At 35.3% G+C, this 16,286-nt stretch overlaps 1 protein-coding gene across 3 annotated transcripts in view; it reads right to left on the reverse strand.

Moving 5' to 3' along the window:
* The window catches only part of LOC118185380 (potassium voltage-gated channel subfamily KQT member 1-like), a 191,094-nt gene that overhangs the window by 149,251 nt on the left and 25,557 nt on the right, over positions 1–16,286 (reverse strand). For 2 of the 3 annotated variants that reach the window (XR_015042242.1, XM_085821054.1), the window contains exon 2: positions 14,096–14,362. Coding sequence is in view for 2 of the 3 variants with exons in the window: in XM_085821054.1 (XP_085677180.1) it covers positions 14,096–14,361 (266 nt within the window). In the remaining variant the exon portion in view is untranslated. Of the gene's footprint in view, positions 1–2,484; positions 2,598–14,095; positions 14,363–16,286 lie in introns of those variants that run through there. The other variant, XM_085821057.1, reaches the window with a different exon arrangement.

Raw genomic sequence — 16,286 nt, forward strand, 5'->3', positions numbered from 1 at the left:
ATCTCCTTCGCGCTCATAGCGCTCCAGGTGGGTTCGGGCAGCATCGTATCATAGCCATTTGTGCATTTCCGTCAATTGGTGTGGAACCCATCGTGAAGCAATTTTTCTCATGGACAGGCGTTCCTTCAGAATGTGCAGCACAGTCGTATGCGCTAATCCTGTTTGTCCGACCAGCTGACGAATCGTTTGGCGGCGATCACTGTCCATTAGTGCGGCGAAAGCTTGCACGTCTGCATCGCTGACACTCGGATGACCTGGCCGCAGCATGTCTGCGACGTTTTGGCGTCCTTCATTGAATGCTTTCACCCATCTTGCTACAGTTATGTAAGGCAATGCAGATTCCCCGCAACCCTCTTGAAGCCCTTGATGACACTGTCGTGCTGTACGACCTCTGGCACATTCAATTTTTATCCAACATCGTTGTTCTTGTTTAGAAAACATCCTGACAACACTTACTTTAGACCGCGAGCTAATACAAAGATTCGTTCTTCGCGTCACTCCGCATGCGCGTGACGTAGGCAGGACGAGTCCTTTTGCTGAGAAGTAAGGTAGGTATGTAGTTTACCTGTGGTATATGCGATATTCTTTGGTTTTGTTGCGTAGCGTTTTTTTCAGCTATGTTGCCACTATTAAAGTTCCAACCCTCGTATATGGGACAAGGATCAGAGAATACATGAAAAGCTAACGGTGCATAGAGCCTATAGAATTAAACATGATTATAGAATCAAGTAAATAACTAGATCAGATAACTGAATTAAACCCAATAAACTTTAAAAATGGGAATATAATTAAGGTAAAAAAACCACAAGGGAACTATTTTGATGTAAAACACTTAATGGACTTTTCCACGTATTTAGTTTCATCAAATAAAAATTAGATATAAGAAAACTTTATGGGACCCTCGTAAACTTTGCTAACGAGAGTTTATTTGCTTCCAGAGAACAAAAAATAAATAAAAATATACGTCCAAAGGGGCTTTTTTTTTAACCTTTTGTGTGTTATATATTTATTTATTAAATATCACGTTCTTCGCACTTAAAACATAAAATTCAGTTCAACAGCAATATCGCAAAATACTTTTAAAATGACCATATCTTTAGCATTTCCGATACAGAGACTCACGAGCTCGAGATAAAAAAATTTTTTCTGTACAACGTTGCCATTGCTCGCTTTGAAATCCTTGAGTTTGTTAATCAAAAATTCGTTAAAGTTTTACAAAATAGGAAATCGATAATAAAACAAATTCCAAATTTGGTCTTTCACATGTCCATATTAGTAGGAGGATTACGTCATTCAAAATTCGACGACTCTGCGTACCGTTGTTTTATCACAATGCGAGAAATAGACATACATTTATGCAGATTTTTCATTATTTAATTTCTTCAAATATAATGCAGGACTCTAGCATTTGGTGGCAACAGTTTGAAAAATGATTCGCCGTTTATAGTGATTCAACGCAAAATCGCAAAACGAAAACAATAGTCCTTCAGGGACAAAGCTCCTTTGAACTAAAAAAAAGAGGGAGGGAACAAAAATTCTAAAAAGGAGAGATTGTGAGGTGACCTCAGGATAAGCAATGAAAATTCACAAAACTTTTGCAATCTGATGTTTGATACTTTATTATACTATAGAATAGATATTATAGAATAGAATAGATATTATACAATTCCGTTATTGGGAATTTTACATGAACGCTTCAAGTAATAGAGGGTATACGTATCAGAAAAGAAGCAATAACAAATGATTAAGTTTGTTAACTAAATGAAAAATATATTACAATTTTTTACTTTAAAATTTACTATTCAAATCTATTCAAATTATGTGAAGGTATCCACCACTATTATTCTAAATCAAAACTATCATCTAATTAGACTGTGTTTATATACACTATAATCTACATCTACGGATTTTGTTCATTAAAGGCGACACTTTATAAAAAAAGGACCGTCCGGCATTGATAAGAAATTGAAGGCGTACTCCAGCAAACGATTTTTTCTCATTGTCCGCGAGATAGAAATCAACCAAATTCAGCTAATTTAAAATTCAATCTTCTAATTCAGATTTTGCAGTGAAATTCTGCAGAATTTGATTATTTGGATTAAGATGAAGTACACGAGGGCCATCTGCCAAAGAAGATAGATGCTTTCATGGAAAACGGCTCATATTCACATTACACATGCAGAAAACTATGATCTCTCTCGCAGTCAGTTTGTTTGCTGGGATTAGAAACTTGAGGCGAACTACCAGTTTTCAGTGATTTTACCGCTCAGCAGCCAGCGAGCCGTAATTTTGAAGTATTTCTACAGGAAAGTAGCATTAAAAATTACCTTGTATTTGTAACATAAATTTAAAAGTACGAAAAATTCTCGAGATCTTAGAAGAACAGCTAACATTCTTGGAAATACCCATTGCGGTAAAGTTAATTCCATGACTATAATTAATAAACATTTTGAAAACGAAAAAGTATTTTCTATTTCTACTCACGGTTTTATTTCGATTTTTTCAGTTCCATCAGAAGACTGCACGGCCCTTTCCATCTGGTTAGCTTTCTGCATCTTTCAATTCTGTACTGTGAACAAGAAGACTGTTCATTCAAGATGTGTAAAAATGATTGATATGAAGTTTAAACGCCCGCCTCTTTTGACTAATGACAATGATGAATTTTTTTGTTCCGTCGCATTGTCCGCGAGGTTAAATTATTACGCAATTGTCCCGCTAAATGAATCGAATAAGCAGAAAAACGGAACCACACAATATTGCGTCAAAATCGGACAAGAGCGGGAAGAAGCTGATGAGAAATGCGAGTCTTACAAAGAGTTGTTCATCATAGCAGTACATCCACTCAAAAAGAACTCTTTAAATGCGGCGTGCAGGTTATGACAGACTCCATGAAAAGAGCTTAGCATCCAATGATGCTCAATGACGATGTCCCTTTTAAATAAAAAGTAAACCAAGATCCTTAGGTCGTAATTTTACAAGAATCATCTTTGCGTTTTCACTTTACCAGCTTCCTGCTGTGTTCATGTATTATAAAGTATGACGTTGAACGGATATTTTATGGGTTTTAAATACTTAACGAGATTAAAAAATATTTCATTATCGTGCGTCTCAGAGTAATTAATTATATTTATAATTTTAATAGGATGTATTATTAATATGCCTAATGACATAATTAAAAATAAATTTATTATAACAAAAAACTATATAAAGAACTTTTGACAAATCGAGTCAACAAAAAAATTTGGCTTTGGATAAAATGTTACGGTATTTATGTGTCATTGCGTCGAACGTTGGCGAAAATTTCAACTACGATCGCCAGTTATTATCGCAGAATTCTAAAGGATACAAATTCTAAAGGAAAATACAGCTAAATCGTGCTACTTGGCCGGTTGACGGGTAAACGAAGTTGTTTAAATTTCAGATGCTTTATTTCACATACGAAATGTGCATCGAAATGTTATTCGAAAGTATTCGCATCTATGAGTGTTAAAGAAATTTGTAATGAAACATATAAAGATTATTTTATTATTAAAACTGAGATGTTTCTCACTGGATCATGAAATAAAGCATATACGTAGCTCCCGCGAACGGGCTGGCTGAATGGGCGTTTTCGTGGTTTTCCCCATGTGTAACGTGTATACGAGCCAGTTTCCCTTAGAAAGTCCTCCACGAAGGCATCCCTCCTCTTAGGCAGATAGCCCTCGAGGCTTTGCCATAATCACACACACACATATACGTAGCTACACTGACATAAAGCTGAATAACTTGAAAAAACGAACTTTCATTTATAAAGCAATTTCGTATTGCTCCGGGTCTTATACTCATGAAGATCTCAGAATGTACCGTGGGAATATGCATCACGTTTAGCACAGAGCATGTACGTAAAGACAATGAATTTTCCTTCATGTTTAGATATTCTTGATAATATTTAAAAAAATCGTAGTGTTAGGGATTAGTCAACAAGAAGGCAGTTCTAATCAGATGTCTCCAAAGAATTAAATATCCACTAGGGAGGTATGCCTTCGTGGAGGACTTTCTAAGAGAAACTGGCTCGTATACACGTTACACATGGGGAAAATCACGAAAACGCCCATGCGGCCAACCCGTTCGAGGAATTCGAACCTCGGACCGAACTACCAGTATTCAGCGACTTTACCGCTCGGCCGGTCAATTATACAGAGGACGTTTTACACCACAGAAACTCATTTGCTACGAAATATAAGGTTGTCTAATGACAATCATTTTTAAAACAGCTCTGTCCCCCCAAAAAAATATTGAGAAACAACAGTTCCACAAACTTGTTACAGACAGCCTCTATGACTCTTTACTGTACAGAGCAGAACAGATATTCTGTTAGATGGCCAGGTTTTTGTACAACTAAATTTTTTTCCAGAGCAGCGCATCTAAGATGGGGCGGCCAACATCACGCATAATCATCCATGAAAATTTCGCGATATTTATCGTCGAGAAATCCGTTACTTTTCCGTTAAGTTTTACTTGTGTTAGAGCAACATGAATTAATTCACATTTTATTTAAACACAGTTTTAAATTATGTTTTTATTTTGCGACGGACCACACAGAGATGAGAAAATTTACTAGATTTACATATAGCATTATTCTAACATAGGCATTTTGGTACAAAATCGAAATTTTTTCTGAAATGACATGCCAATTTTTTTCCATATTTTGATTCTCTGACTCAAATTATGCCTAAATATTAAATTTTGTAAAATTTGGAACGAAATTTACGAAGCAATTCAAAAGCTTATCTTGGCATACTTTTTTCACTTTGCGTCAAGAATAGTTTACTTGGTGAACCTCCTAAATATATAGCAACCCATTTTCCTTTCCCTTCCATTGTACAGAAGCGGAAAAAAGTCACATCGTTCCTACCTTTTTACAGTTTGGATGAGAGGAAAGAAAGGCACATCGTTCCTGCTTTCAAATAATTTTAACGAAGTGCCTAAACCACATTTGATGTTATTATCGCTTTCAACAAATGTGCCAAATTTCAAAACGCGCCAATATGTAAATTCACGTATATCTTCGAAAATTTTGAATTAAAAAACAAATTTTTTGCAGGTGTGCCTAGAAATATTTTAAGATGATGCTAAAAATTTTATAGGTTATAAATACAAAAGCTTTTTCGAAAAATTTACAAAAAATATTTTAAAATGCAAATTTTAAAAATAAAAAAATAAGCGAACTATGTTCGGATTAAGCCTAAATTTCGAATTCTGGAAGAAGCAATCAAGTAAGTTTAATAAAAGAGATGTTAATAAATATATATCAAAATCAATTAAGATTGGAGGAGATAAAACTTTGTGAGTTAATTTTTTAAAAACTACTCTCGCGATTTTTACAAAACTTGGCAGTTTGGCATAATTTGAGTCGTAGAATTGAAATATGGAAAACGATTGGCATGTCATTTCAGAAAAAGTCCAATTTGTATAAAAATACCTATGTTAGAGTAATGCTATATATAAATATAATATATATCCTAAGTCGCGTTTTCGAGGCATGAAAAATGCAAGTTGAATTTCATCAATCGGCCCAGTAGAATGGAAGATATACAACTGCCCCATTTTCTTGGCAGTGTATACTTTAATAAGTGATTAAATGTCGGATAACTCTAGAGCATATCTGAAACATATTTGAACAATTTTAAGTGAAAATCATTCAATGCAAAACCTACGTCCACACTACGTAAACTACGTCCACTAGCTATTCATCTTCAGTTGCTTTAATCATATTCCCATCACGTACTCTGAGACAGGAGTATGAAAGATATGTAGACGAAAGCAACACGCGGCAGCTGTGCTAACTTCGACTGTTAGATTTCTTAGCAGATAAACATGTTACTGCTAGATATAGCTTAAACATTTGAATCCACAAGCGATTATACCGGGTCACTCTGTCGCCACGCCAGAAAACGCGTTTTTCATGATTGTCATTACAACACATGTATGAAGTCTTACAAGCCCGTATTTTACTCTCTTTTATGATTGAAAACCAAAGGAACGTTTTCTACACTTTGATATTCCTAAAGTAGGTTAAGTAAACCATTTTGATGATAAATACGCACTTTTCGTATCGTATGTCGCAAATGGGTTAAGCCCCCAAACAATGCGCACAAGTTCGGAAAGCTATCTGCAAACTGTAATGAGACGGATTTTTTCTTCCATGAATTTTCACTGTTGGTTCTTTCCCATGATACAAAAATTCCTCTTACGAGAAGGGAAAGGTTTTTTTTCTTATTGCCAGTGGCTATGCAAAAAGTTACAAAGAACTAAAATGTTATAAAGAAAGGTTGCAAACAGAACTAAGAAGAAAAAAAACACCGAAGCCATTGCTTAAAAAGAGCGTTCTTGTCTTCCAGTACCTGGGCTCTTCTCTAAAACCACAAAAAGTCCCACATAGGAGCATTGGTCCTTTATTATTTCCTCGACATTTAACTTGAGTTCAGCTTTCATCTGCGTGCTTTTCACGAAATGAAACACCATAAATGGAAATGAAGTTCGGAAAATTTAAGCAACCCGACACCTTTTTTTTCCACAGCTGTTATTCCTATCGTTACAAGTCAAATTGAAGGGGAAAAGTAATCCTGAACTTCTCAGTTATGCTTGGAATACCCAGTCAAATGTAACTTAGTAAGATTGACTATTCAATGAATTAGATCAGTGTAAGTTTAAGAAAACCTGGCACCTGTTTTTTCACAGCTGTTGCTCCTATAGTTACAAGTCAAATAAGAGGTGAAAAATAGTCTTGAACTTCTCAGTTATGCTTGGAATATCTAATCAAATACAGCTTAGTAAGACTGGCTAGGCAATGAATTAGATCAGTGTAACTTTAAGAAAATCCGACATCTTTTTTTTTTCCCAGCTGTTGTTCCCATGGTTACAAGTCAAATAAGAGGTGAAAAATAATCTTGAACTTCCCAGTTGTGCGTGGAATATTACATAAAATATAGCTTAGTAAAACTGGCTAGGCAATGAATCAATGTAACTTTAGGAAACCCTGGCACCCCCTTTTTTTTTTTTTTTTTTTTTTTTTCGCAGCTGTTGTCATGGTTACAAGTCAAATCGGAGGTGAAAATTAATCTTGCACTTCTCAGTTATGCTTGGAATATCTAGTTAAATGTAGCTTAGCAAGACTGACTAGGCAATAAATTAGATCAGTGTAACTTTAAGAAAACTACACAACTAAATTATTTTTCATGACTGCATTTAACTGAGTGAGATAAGAAATGGAATATTCACTCCGCAAACTAAAGCTAATTCTCATTTCATAGTTATCAAAAGTTATATTCTTCCAGGTAGATAACGATTAATAACCATCTTCTTAAGGAAGAATTCTTGATTTTGTTCCTTTTCTTTTTGGCACTAGATAGTCGAGCATTATTCAAAACTTGAATTAATTCCAATAAAGCAATTGTTTCAAACTCAAAAATTTGATTGATGCGGAAATAATGCGGAATTTTGTCTTATGGAACTAATTAATGGAAATATTGTTCGAGCTGAAAGTCATTGATTCCACAAAATTATAAACTTCTGCAAAGAATCTCGAAATTATTACGTATCATTTACCACAAACTCAGAATACACTTTCTTGAAACAATACCAATAAATCCTATTTGGCAATGCGTATACTGCTAATAAACAAAGTGATGGGCGAAACATTAAGACGGAGAACAATGAATACTTTTTTTTTACATCTGGAACTGATGATTTATAGTAGAAGGATTTCTATTAAGCAATATCTTCATCCAGGCGACGATTTATTATTATTTTTATTACACTGCATTCATTTATTCTGCGATACACAGAGATTAAGAATAAAACGTTTTAAAAAGAATTAAAATATTAAAAACTAGCTGGCAAGCCAGCCAGATGACCGGGCTAAGGCCAAAGCAGTATTTATAAGTTCTATCTACTGAAAAAGTGAAAATAAAATGAACTATCAGTTTACTGTAATATATACAAAGTTGCTGGCTGCGACTAAAGCAAATTTTATGAGTTCTATGCACACATGAAAAGAAAGTGCATAAAAAGCTTTTCAGTACGAATGAAATCATTTCATTCCTTCAGTAACAACCAATTCGTAATTTTTGTTTTTGGCCAATACACATGACGTCTTGATTTAAATTTAATATAATTTAACAACTTTTTCTCCACTTCAAAAAAGAATTAATGTGTCCCGTCGTTGGATATGATGCCACAACAAGCAAACAGACTGACAGATAGACGAACACAGATTTTAATAGTATAGATTTTAGTATAATTTGAATGTCTGCGCTTATTTCTTCCTTGCACTATCTAAAGGAAGTATTGTAATCACGAAAAATTTCGGGTATCGTATTTCAACCAAAATATCCATTTTGACCGCTATGGAATGAAATTTAACGGAACAGAATACACACAGAGTTAACAGAATAAATGACTCTTTTTCCCAAAACGGATTATAAAATTGATTTAAAACGGATTCAGAAGAGTTTTTTTTGTGACATCTGTACGTGCGTACATTCTCGCGTAATTCAAAACCAAGTGGCCTCAGAACGCTGAAATTTTATATATATGTCTGCTATAACATGTTGTTGTGCGCCTCTCTTTTTGGTTGCAATCGTCTGCACCAAAAGTATATAAATATATGCCCACTCGGCTCGGTGATCTCATTTTTTTGGTTGTTTTTTTGTTCTTATTATGTTGGCAAATTGTGCCTTTTTTTGTTTTAAAAATGATTATGCTGTTCTTATCTTTACGTTACGTTCTTTGTGCCTTTAGTTAATCTGTATGCAATAGTTGTAGAATTAGCAACAATTCAAAAGTTGTTCAAGTGCGGCTAAGCCTAGTTTTTTTTTTTTTTTTTTTTTTTTTTTTTTTTTTTTTTAATCATAGCAGCCACAATTGTTTGCATTTGAAACTTAGCAGAATAGTGAATTAAGTCAGTTTCTGCAACTTCAGTGTCTTTTTTGCCGAGTGGGACCAAAGTAAACCTTCAGTTTTGTGCACCGAAACATCTGCCTTCTTGCCAGCTGGCAGAGCAAGGCCTTATATAAATGCATGTTTTGATAATTGAAATTACAGAATGGTAGGAAGGAATTCAAAATCATACCAAACAGATCAATAAACTCTTTAAATATTAAGTAAATGACACAAGTAAATTGTCATAAATGTAAACTGTATACCTACCGCTAATTAAAACACGTTGGTTTGGTTTGGGTTGCTTTCGTTACGGCAAAGCACATGAGGGCTATTTACCTGAAAGAAGGGATGCCTTAGTGGAGGAATTTCTAAGAGGAACTTCCAATCGTACACACGTTACACATAATGAAAACGCGCAGGCAACCAGTCCGATTTCCGGGATTCCAGCCCCGAACCGAACTACTAGTGTTCAGCGACTCGTCCGCTGGTGGGCCGTTAATTAAAACAGAGCTAAGTGAGCAATTTCAATGCTGCCTGCCTCCACTAAAATGTTGTAGTGGGACTTATCGCCTTTGTATTACAGTAACATCAAACGTCTACGAGTTGTATTATGGCAAGGAACACATCATTATGTCTATTGCTTACGTGGCCTTGATAGGCGGCGTTAAAACTTTGTCCAGCTCCTTCCTAATTTTGAGAATGAATCCCGATCTTATGGTCTTCCATCTTTCTTCCCTTACCACCAAACCACTAGAAAGGGCTTTCGGCTCGCCATATATTTTGAATACCCCCATACTGCATATTTAACCACTCAAACCGTTTCAGGGTGTCGAACCAGAATCCGACGATACGGTACCCAGCATCGTTAACCACTTTACCAAACAGGGCGGTAACAAACAATGTATGATTAAAAGGGTTTTTAAACTACATATTTCAGAAAACTCAAAAGAATACCTCCTTCGACTAAGATTCTCTCAAGATTACAACAAAACAAAATTAAAACACTTAACTTTTTTTCTTAAAATTTATCCTATAAAGTAAGCTTGGTCTTATTTATATACGGAGAGCTCTTCTTTTCGAATAAATACAATACACGTAACTTCCGGTTGATATTTCTAATCCTGAGCTGGCAACTAGAACTAAAATTTTAAATACACACTAAAAGCATAAATAATTCAAATGGGTTTAGAATTACTTCTTTTTTGTTTACTTTCATGAAAAAGCATTTCATGAAAAATTTTGGTTTTTACCATTATGATGAAGTTTGATGGAAGTGTCGAATGATATGGCACATTAAATTGTTAAAAGAAAATTATTTGTAAGCAGAAGTATTCAAAATCTGGTATTTTAGCTCTAAATTTAATAATGTTAAAAGTATTATACGTAATAGCTAAATAGTACATCAGAGGGGAATTTTTTCGTAAGCTATAATTTACATCTAAATTAAAACTGGTTTCAAAAGACTAAAAGCTCCGTGAAAATAGCGATATTAAGGAAGTATTTTCTTCTTTTTCTTTCAGAAAATTCTGTTGGGTTTTCCCTGTGAACTTTGTGTTTTAGTATTTCTTAAAAACATGATTTATCTTAGTTTTATCATTACTCAAATTCAGGAATTACGTCATTTTACGTCAAGGTTGCTTTTATCAGCCAAACAAGATTTCAATACCCGATACCGTTTTATACCAGAAGTCCAAATATTCACATTAAATGGGGAGAGATGAAAGAAATTTCATGTCAGAATATTCAAAAAATAAAGGCAGTTATTACATTATATTTTTGAAGAGAACACCCATTTGCTGAATTGAAAATTTTTTATTTTTTGGTTACTTGCATTTTATTTCAAAAAAGTTTATATAAGTAAAATATTTTTATTTCCGTAACAAATAAAGACCACTTTTGCCTATTCCAGGAAGGAACGTACAGATAAGATATTTTTATTTCCATAAATAAAATAGAAAACAATTTTCCCGAAGAAAATGAAGAGTGAAATTATTTTTATCTCTAATATACCTCTTTATTTCTTTTTAAGTTTCACTATTTCAGGAAAATTCATATAAACATTTTTCTTTTTCATTTCCGTAAATCAAACAGAAAATACGTTCCGATGTACACGGACTACTAATAAGTATTTGGACACCTATGCAAATGACGATATCTGCTGTCCTAAGGTACGTCACGGACTCCGCCGGTATATATAGTGTAGGAAACAGCATCGGCTTTAGTCGCATGCAAGATGCCTCGCAGTTTGGAGCTCTCTGATTTCGAGAAAGGTATAATTATCGGGTATCACAAACGTGGCCGATCCTTAAGGGATATATCTAGCGATCTGAAGTACCCAAAATCGACAGTGGCCTATGTGATTAAGAAATGGAAGGTGAGTAGTAATTGTTGGAATGTGTCCCGAGTCGGCAGACCAACGAAACTGGGAAATAGAGACCGACAAGTGCTGTCCAGAGAAATTCGGAAGAACCGCACCCATCTGATGGCCCTCCTCCGCGAGGAGTTTCAACAGGCATCCGGGAGTATTGCTTCAGTGAATACCATCTATAAGGAAGCACATCTGCTTGGTTTTCATGGTCGTGCTGCTGCCCATAAGCCTTTAATCACAAAGTCCAACGGCGCTGCTCGGTTAATGTGGTGCACAGCACGTCGAAATTGAACCGTAGATCAGTAGAAACGGGTTCTTTGGAGTGACGAATCAAGGTTCACCCTTTACCGTTCGGATGGCAGGGTCTGGGTCTGGCGTCTACCTGGAGAACGTCTCCTGCCAGAATGCATTGTGCCAACAGTCAAGTTCGGCGGAGGTGGAATTATGGTCTGGAGGTGTTTCTCCTGGTACGGGCTGGAACCTTTGTCCCCACTCATGGTAAGCTCAACTCCGATGTCTACTGCACTATTTTGGATGACAATCTACTCCTTACGTTGTGGCAGTTTTACGGGTTGGACCCCTGTTACTTTCAGGACAACAATGCCAGTTGTCATGTTTCGACGTTAACCAAGGCTTGGTATGGTGCCAATGGAGTTCATCGAATGGACTGGCCAGCCCAGAGTCCAGACCTGAACCCTATCGAAAACCTCTGGGACGAGTTGCATCGCCGAATTCAGGGGTGCACTACCCGTGCAAAATCAGTGAAGGAATTTCTATGTCTTGTCCAAGCCGAGTGGAAGAAAATACCACTAGCTGTCATACAAAGACTTGTGGAAAGTATGCCCCGGAGGGTCCATGCTGTAATTACCTCTCGTGGAGGCTCTACCAACTATTGATTTTGAATAAAGTTAGTTTTTCTTTTCTATCACAAGTGTCCAAATACTTATTGGTAGTCAGTGTAGTTAAACAGAGAACGTATCTTTTATTGCTTACACTTTTTAACTAACCATTACACAGAAAAGATTATTCAGGTGGAATTTTTCTATGAAAAAAAAAAAAAAAAAAAACAGAAGACACTTTTCCAATCAAATTTAACTTCTCTTTAAATTAAAACTAATGTGAATTGTGTAGATCCTAAACACAAGCAGGTTTATTGGTAACAAACGAGCAGTTATTTGTGCAATATTATAATGAGTAATTTATTGTAAATAATGTAAAAAACTAAAGTCCAAAAAACAGTTGTTTTTGAGTACGTTTCTAAAACTAAGGAAACTTTCCTAGTTACGTAAATATGTATTTTGTGAGAAATATTCTTTTCTTAGATAAGGAACCAACGTTACGGCATCAAGACTGTTTAGTCAACTTTGAAGAAAGGAGTATTTTTATGGCTAAACTATAATCCTCAAAGCAAACAAAAAACAGTAAATCTATACCTAGTACATAAATATTTTTCCATTAACATTTAATATATATACAGCAAATTTGGTAAACACTACTGATCAGTCTGTATATAGTATAGATATCTCAATACATATTATAGATTTAGGTGTATGTTTTATTTTGTTCATGACTAAACGTGTGAATTTTTGTAGCGTGTATGTTTTTATTAAATTAATTACCGTCTTTTTTATAATAATTTTATACTTATTTACTGATTATTTTATGCAAATATAACTTTTTGGTAATTTAGTTTTAATTTAGTCAGACTCAATTACTTAATCTCTTAAATAATTTAGTCTGAATTTATTTCCTATATATTGTAGATCTTATAACTCAGACTTGATCGAATGAGTAGCAAGAATAACTTGAGCACCACACATGTACATGGAATTGAAATCCTCCCAACGGGGAGTAGAAGATAATTATTTTTTGTCCCCAAGCTTTCGATATTTGGCGAATTATCCCCAACTTGTTAAAATCTCAAGTTTTCAGAAAACATTTTAGAAGCCGAGCGATTTTTCTCGAAACTTCTAAAAGTTTTATTGAAAATCAGAATTCATTTCGGTAATTTATTCCCATCGAGCAACTTTGTAAACAAAAGACTGAGTAATTATCAGACAGTTGTTTAATTTAAAGCAGAAACTCGATACCGTCTCCCGATTTGGCAAAAGTTTACAATTGGGTGCCCCCTCTTTTTTTGGTGAGTCATTTTTGACGCTAAGATCGGTGCCAGGAAGGCATAATTTCAAAATGGCCTCTAAACAAAACCAAAATAAGAAATTAAAGAATTACACAAACTCGTTCTCCATGTACACATCGATTTTCGTGGGCGGTCTAGAAAAGCCATAGAGCGAGCTTGGACTTGCCAAGAGGGTGGACCGCGCAATACCTACCTACCTACACATCATCTATTTTCACTTCCAAAAAAATCAGGAAACTAAAACAAAGTTAAAACTATCATGGTAACCAGAAAATGGGATTTCATCGCCAAAACTGAACAAAATTTGTCGCTAATCGAAGGGGCACCTAGTTCTACACTAGAGACCCTGATTCTAATGAACAGTTGAAACTTTTCTCTTGAGTTTTGATGGTTTGTGATATTTCTCGCATGGTTAGGAAAATATCACCTGGTATTCTCCATCCCTGGGCTACATATAGCTGTTTATTTCGCTATATAAATTATTTATCTCAAAGATTCAAGTCTTTCCGTTCACCTGTAAGTTATTTACAGGACCCGTAACACGCAGCAATAAGATTTAAACAAAGTGTAGTTGTTATTTTATGAAGCAAACTGATTCGACATCCTGTAGCTACCATTCAGCAGGACTAAGCAGACAAAACTGGAAGAATACAAGATAGACTCACTTTATCTCTTGCTTGTTGCTGGAGGTAATGGAACTGAGGTAGGATTCCGTAAAGACGCTATCCGTTGACGTGTCATGGACTCCATCATCGTTGCCAGTGACAGGTACGATTGGCTTCCGACGAGCTGAGCTGGAACGAAATGAGTAGAATTTCATGTCCACTCCACTTTCCGTAGAGATGGAAGACGTTGGGGACTTGAAAACCTCTCTATCATTTTGCAGAGATGAGGGAGGAGTTTTATCACCATTTTCTTCGGGTTCTTTCATCCTGGAAAATACATTTAGTTCGGTCTTAACATTTAATCTACATTTACACTTACAAATTCTGAAGTATATTCGTTACCAGTGTTCTATATTCACGTAAATCCATATTACTTCTGGTCGTTTTCATATAGCTTAAAATCAGTGAATCTAATACTACCTTATTTAAAATATTAAAAAAAATTAAATTAAAATATTCGTTTTTTTCCTTGGATCATAATAATTACTCTTCTCTCAGGATTAATTAATAACAATTTCATTCGTATTTTTAGTTTTTCAGTTACATTTTTAAGTAAATCAGAATAATTTTAAAAATTACCTTTTAATATAAAGCTAAATAATGCCGATATATCTTTCTGATACAGTGACTAATGTATAGGAATTCAAAAATGACACGAAAGGTCACGAGAACCTTTCAAGAGTCTGAGTATGTCAGTGTGTGTGTGTGTGTGTATGATTATGCCTTGAGGGCTATCTGCAAAGCCTTGAGGGCTATCTGCCTAAGAGGAGGGATGCCTTCGTGGAGGACTTTCTAAGGGAAACTGGCTCGTATACACGTTACACATGGAAAAATCACGAAAATGCCCATGCAGCCAGCCCGTTCGCGGGATTCGAACCTCGGACCGAACTACCAGTGTTCAGCGATTTTACCGCTCGGCCGCTGGTGGGCACCTGAGTATGTCAGATATTTCGAATTAGAACACCAGAGAGAAGCGAAAAACGCTTCATGAATTAATTCCCAATGATCATAAATTACGTTTTAAAGATGAAGTTTGTTACAAATGTTTTTATTGTACAACATATTTCAATCGTACTATTTCCAGGAATCTATACAGAGTGTTTACAAAGTTTTAGGGCTAAATTCTTACAAAATCGAAAGCTGAGAATTCCTTATCCTTTAAGATACAATTCTACGTCTGCCTAAAACCTGGCACATCTGCTTGATTCTTTTTTACAACTTAATTTTTAAAATAATGTTTGTCTGTTTTCCTTAATCTCTTCGATGCTATTGAAATAATAATTTGGTTGGTTTTTATTTGATTATGATAAAACACTCGATGGCTAGCTGTCTACCTAAGGGAAAGGATGACTTCGTGGAGGACTTTCTAACGGAAATTGGCTCGTATACACGCTACACGTGTCAAAAACCACGAAAACGCCCGTGCAGCCAACTCGTTCATCGGTTATACTACCAGTGTTCAGCGACTTCAGCCCTCGGCCCTAATGCTCCCTGGAGTAAGATTTTCCTAGAGGAAAGAGAAAGTAGTCTTCAGGCATCAAATCACCTGCAGACCTTTTCGATTAATCAAGGGTATGATTGAGAGTTGTGATAATTTTCTTTGATAGAAACTGTTGAATGAGATTGGAATTGGGTGACGGCATAATGTCGTGCAATAGGAAAATCTTATCTGATCGAGGATTTTTAGATCCAAAGACCTAATTCTCTTCAGAAATGCGATCTGCAGCAAAATATGCCTTGTAAATTATCCCTTTCTAAATTAAAAAAAGTTCACCAACGTGATCTCTACTACAGATTTCTAAAATCTAAGTTTCTTTAGCCATAATGAATCTTCTCCAGCCCATGCTGATGATGGCCGTTTTGAACCAGCATCATAAACAAAGTATCAAGTTTTATCTCCAATCAATTTATTTGAAGTATTTTATTTTTTCCTCCTAACAGCAAAATTTTTCTTTCTTAGTTTATGAACCCATGACTATCGATATTCACTGGAACAAAGAAAAGGATTAAATACATAGAAATTAGTGTCCGTAAACCGACATTTTTGGAAAAACAAATTTGAGATGTGATTAATAAATGCGCTCTATTATCATTTGGAAGGGTTGATGGAATTTGCTAAAAATTCTGGGAGACTTTATAGACGCATTGTACATATGTCACACATATTATCTTAGTCAACACTCTCAATAAG

Source organism: Stegodyphus dumicola, chromosome 7, assembly GCF_044657685.1.
Source record: "Stegodyphus dumicola isolate Sdum_Otavi_A_Nest chromosome 7, ASM4465768v1".
NCBI lineage: Eukaryota > Metazoa > Arthropoda > Arachnida > Araneae > Eresidae > Stegodyphus > Stegodyphus dumicola.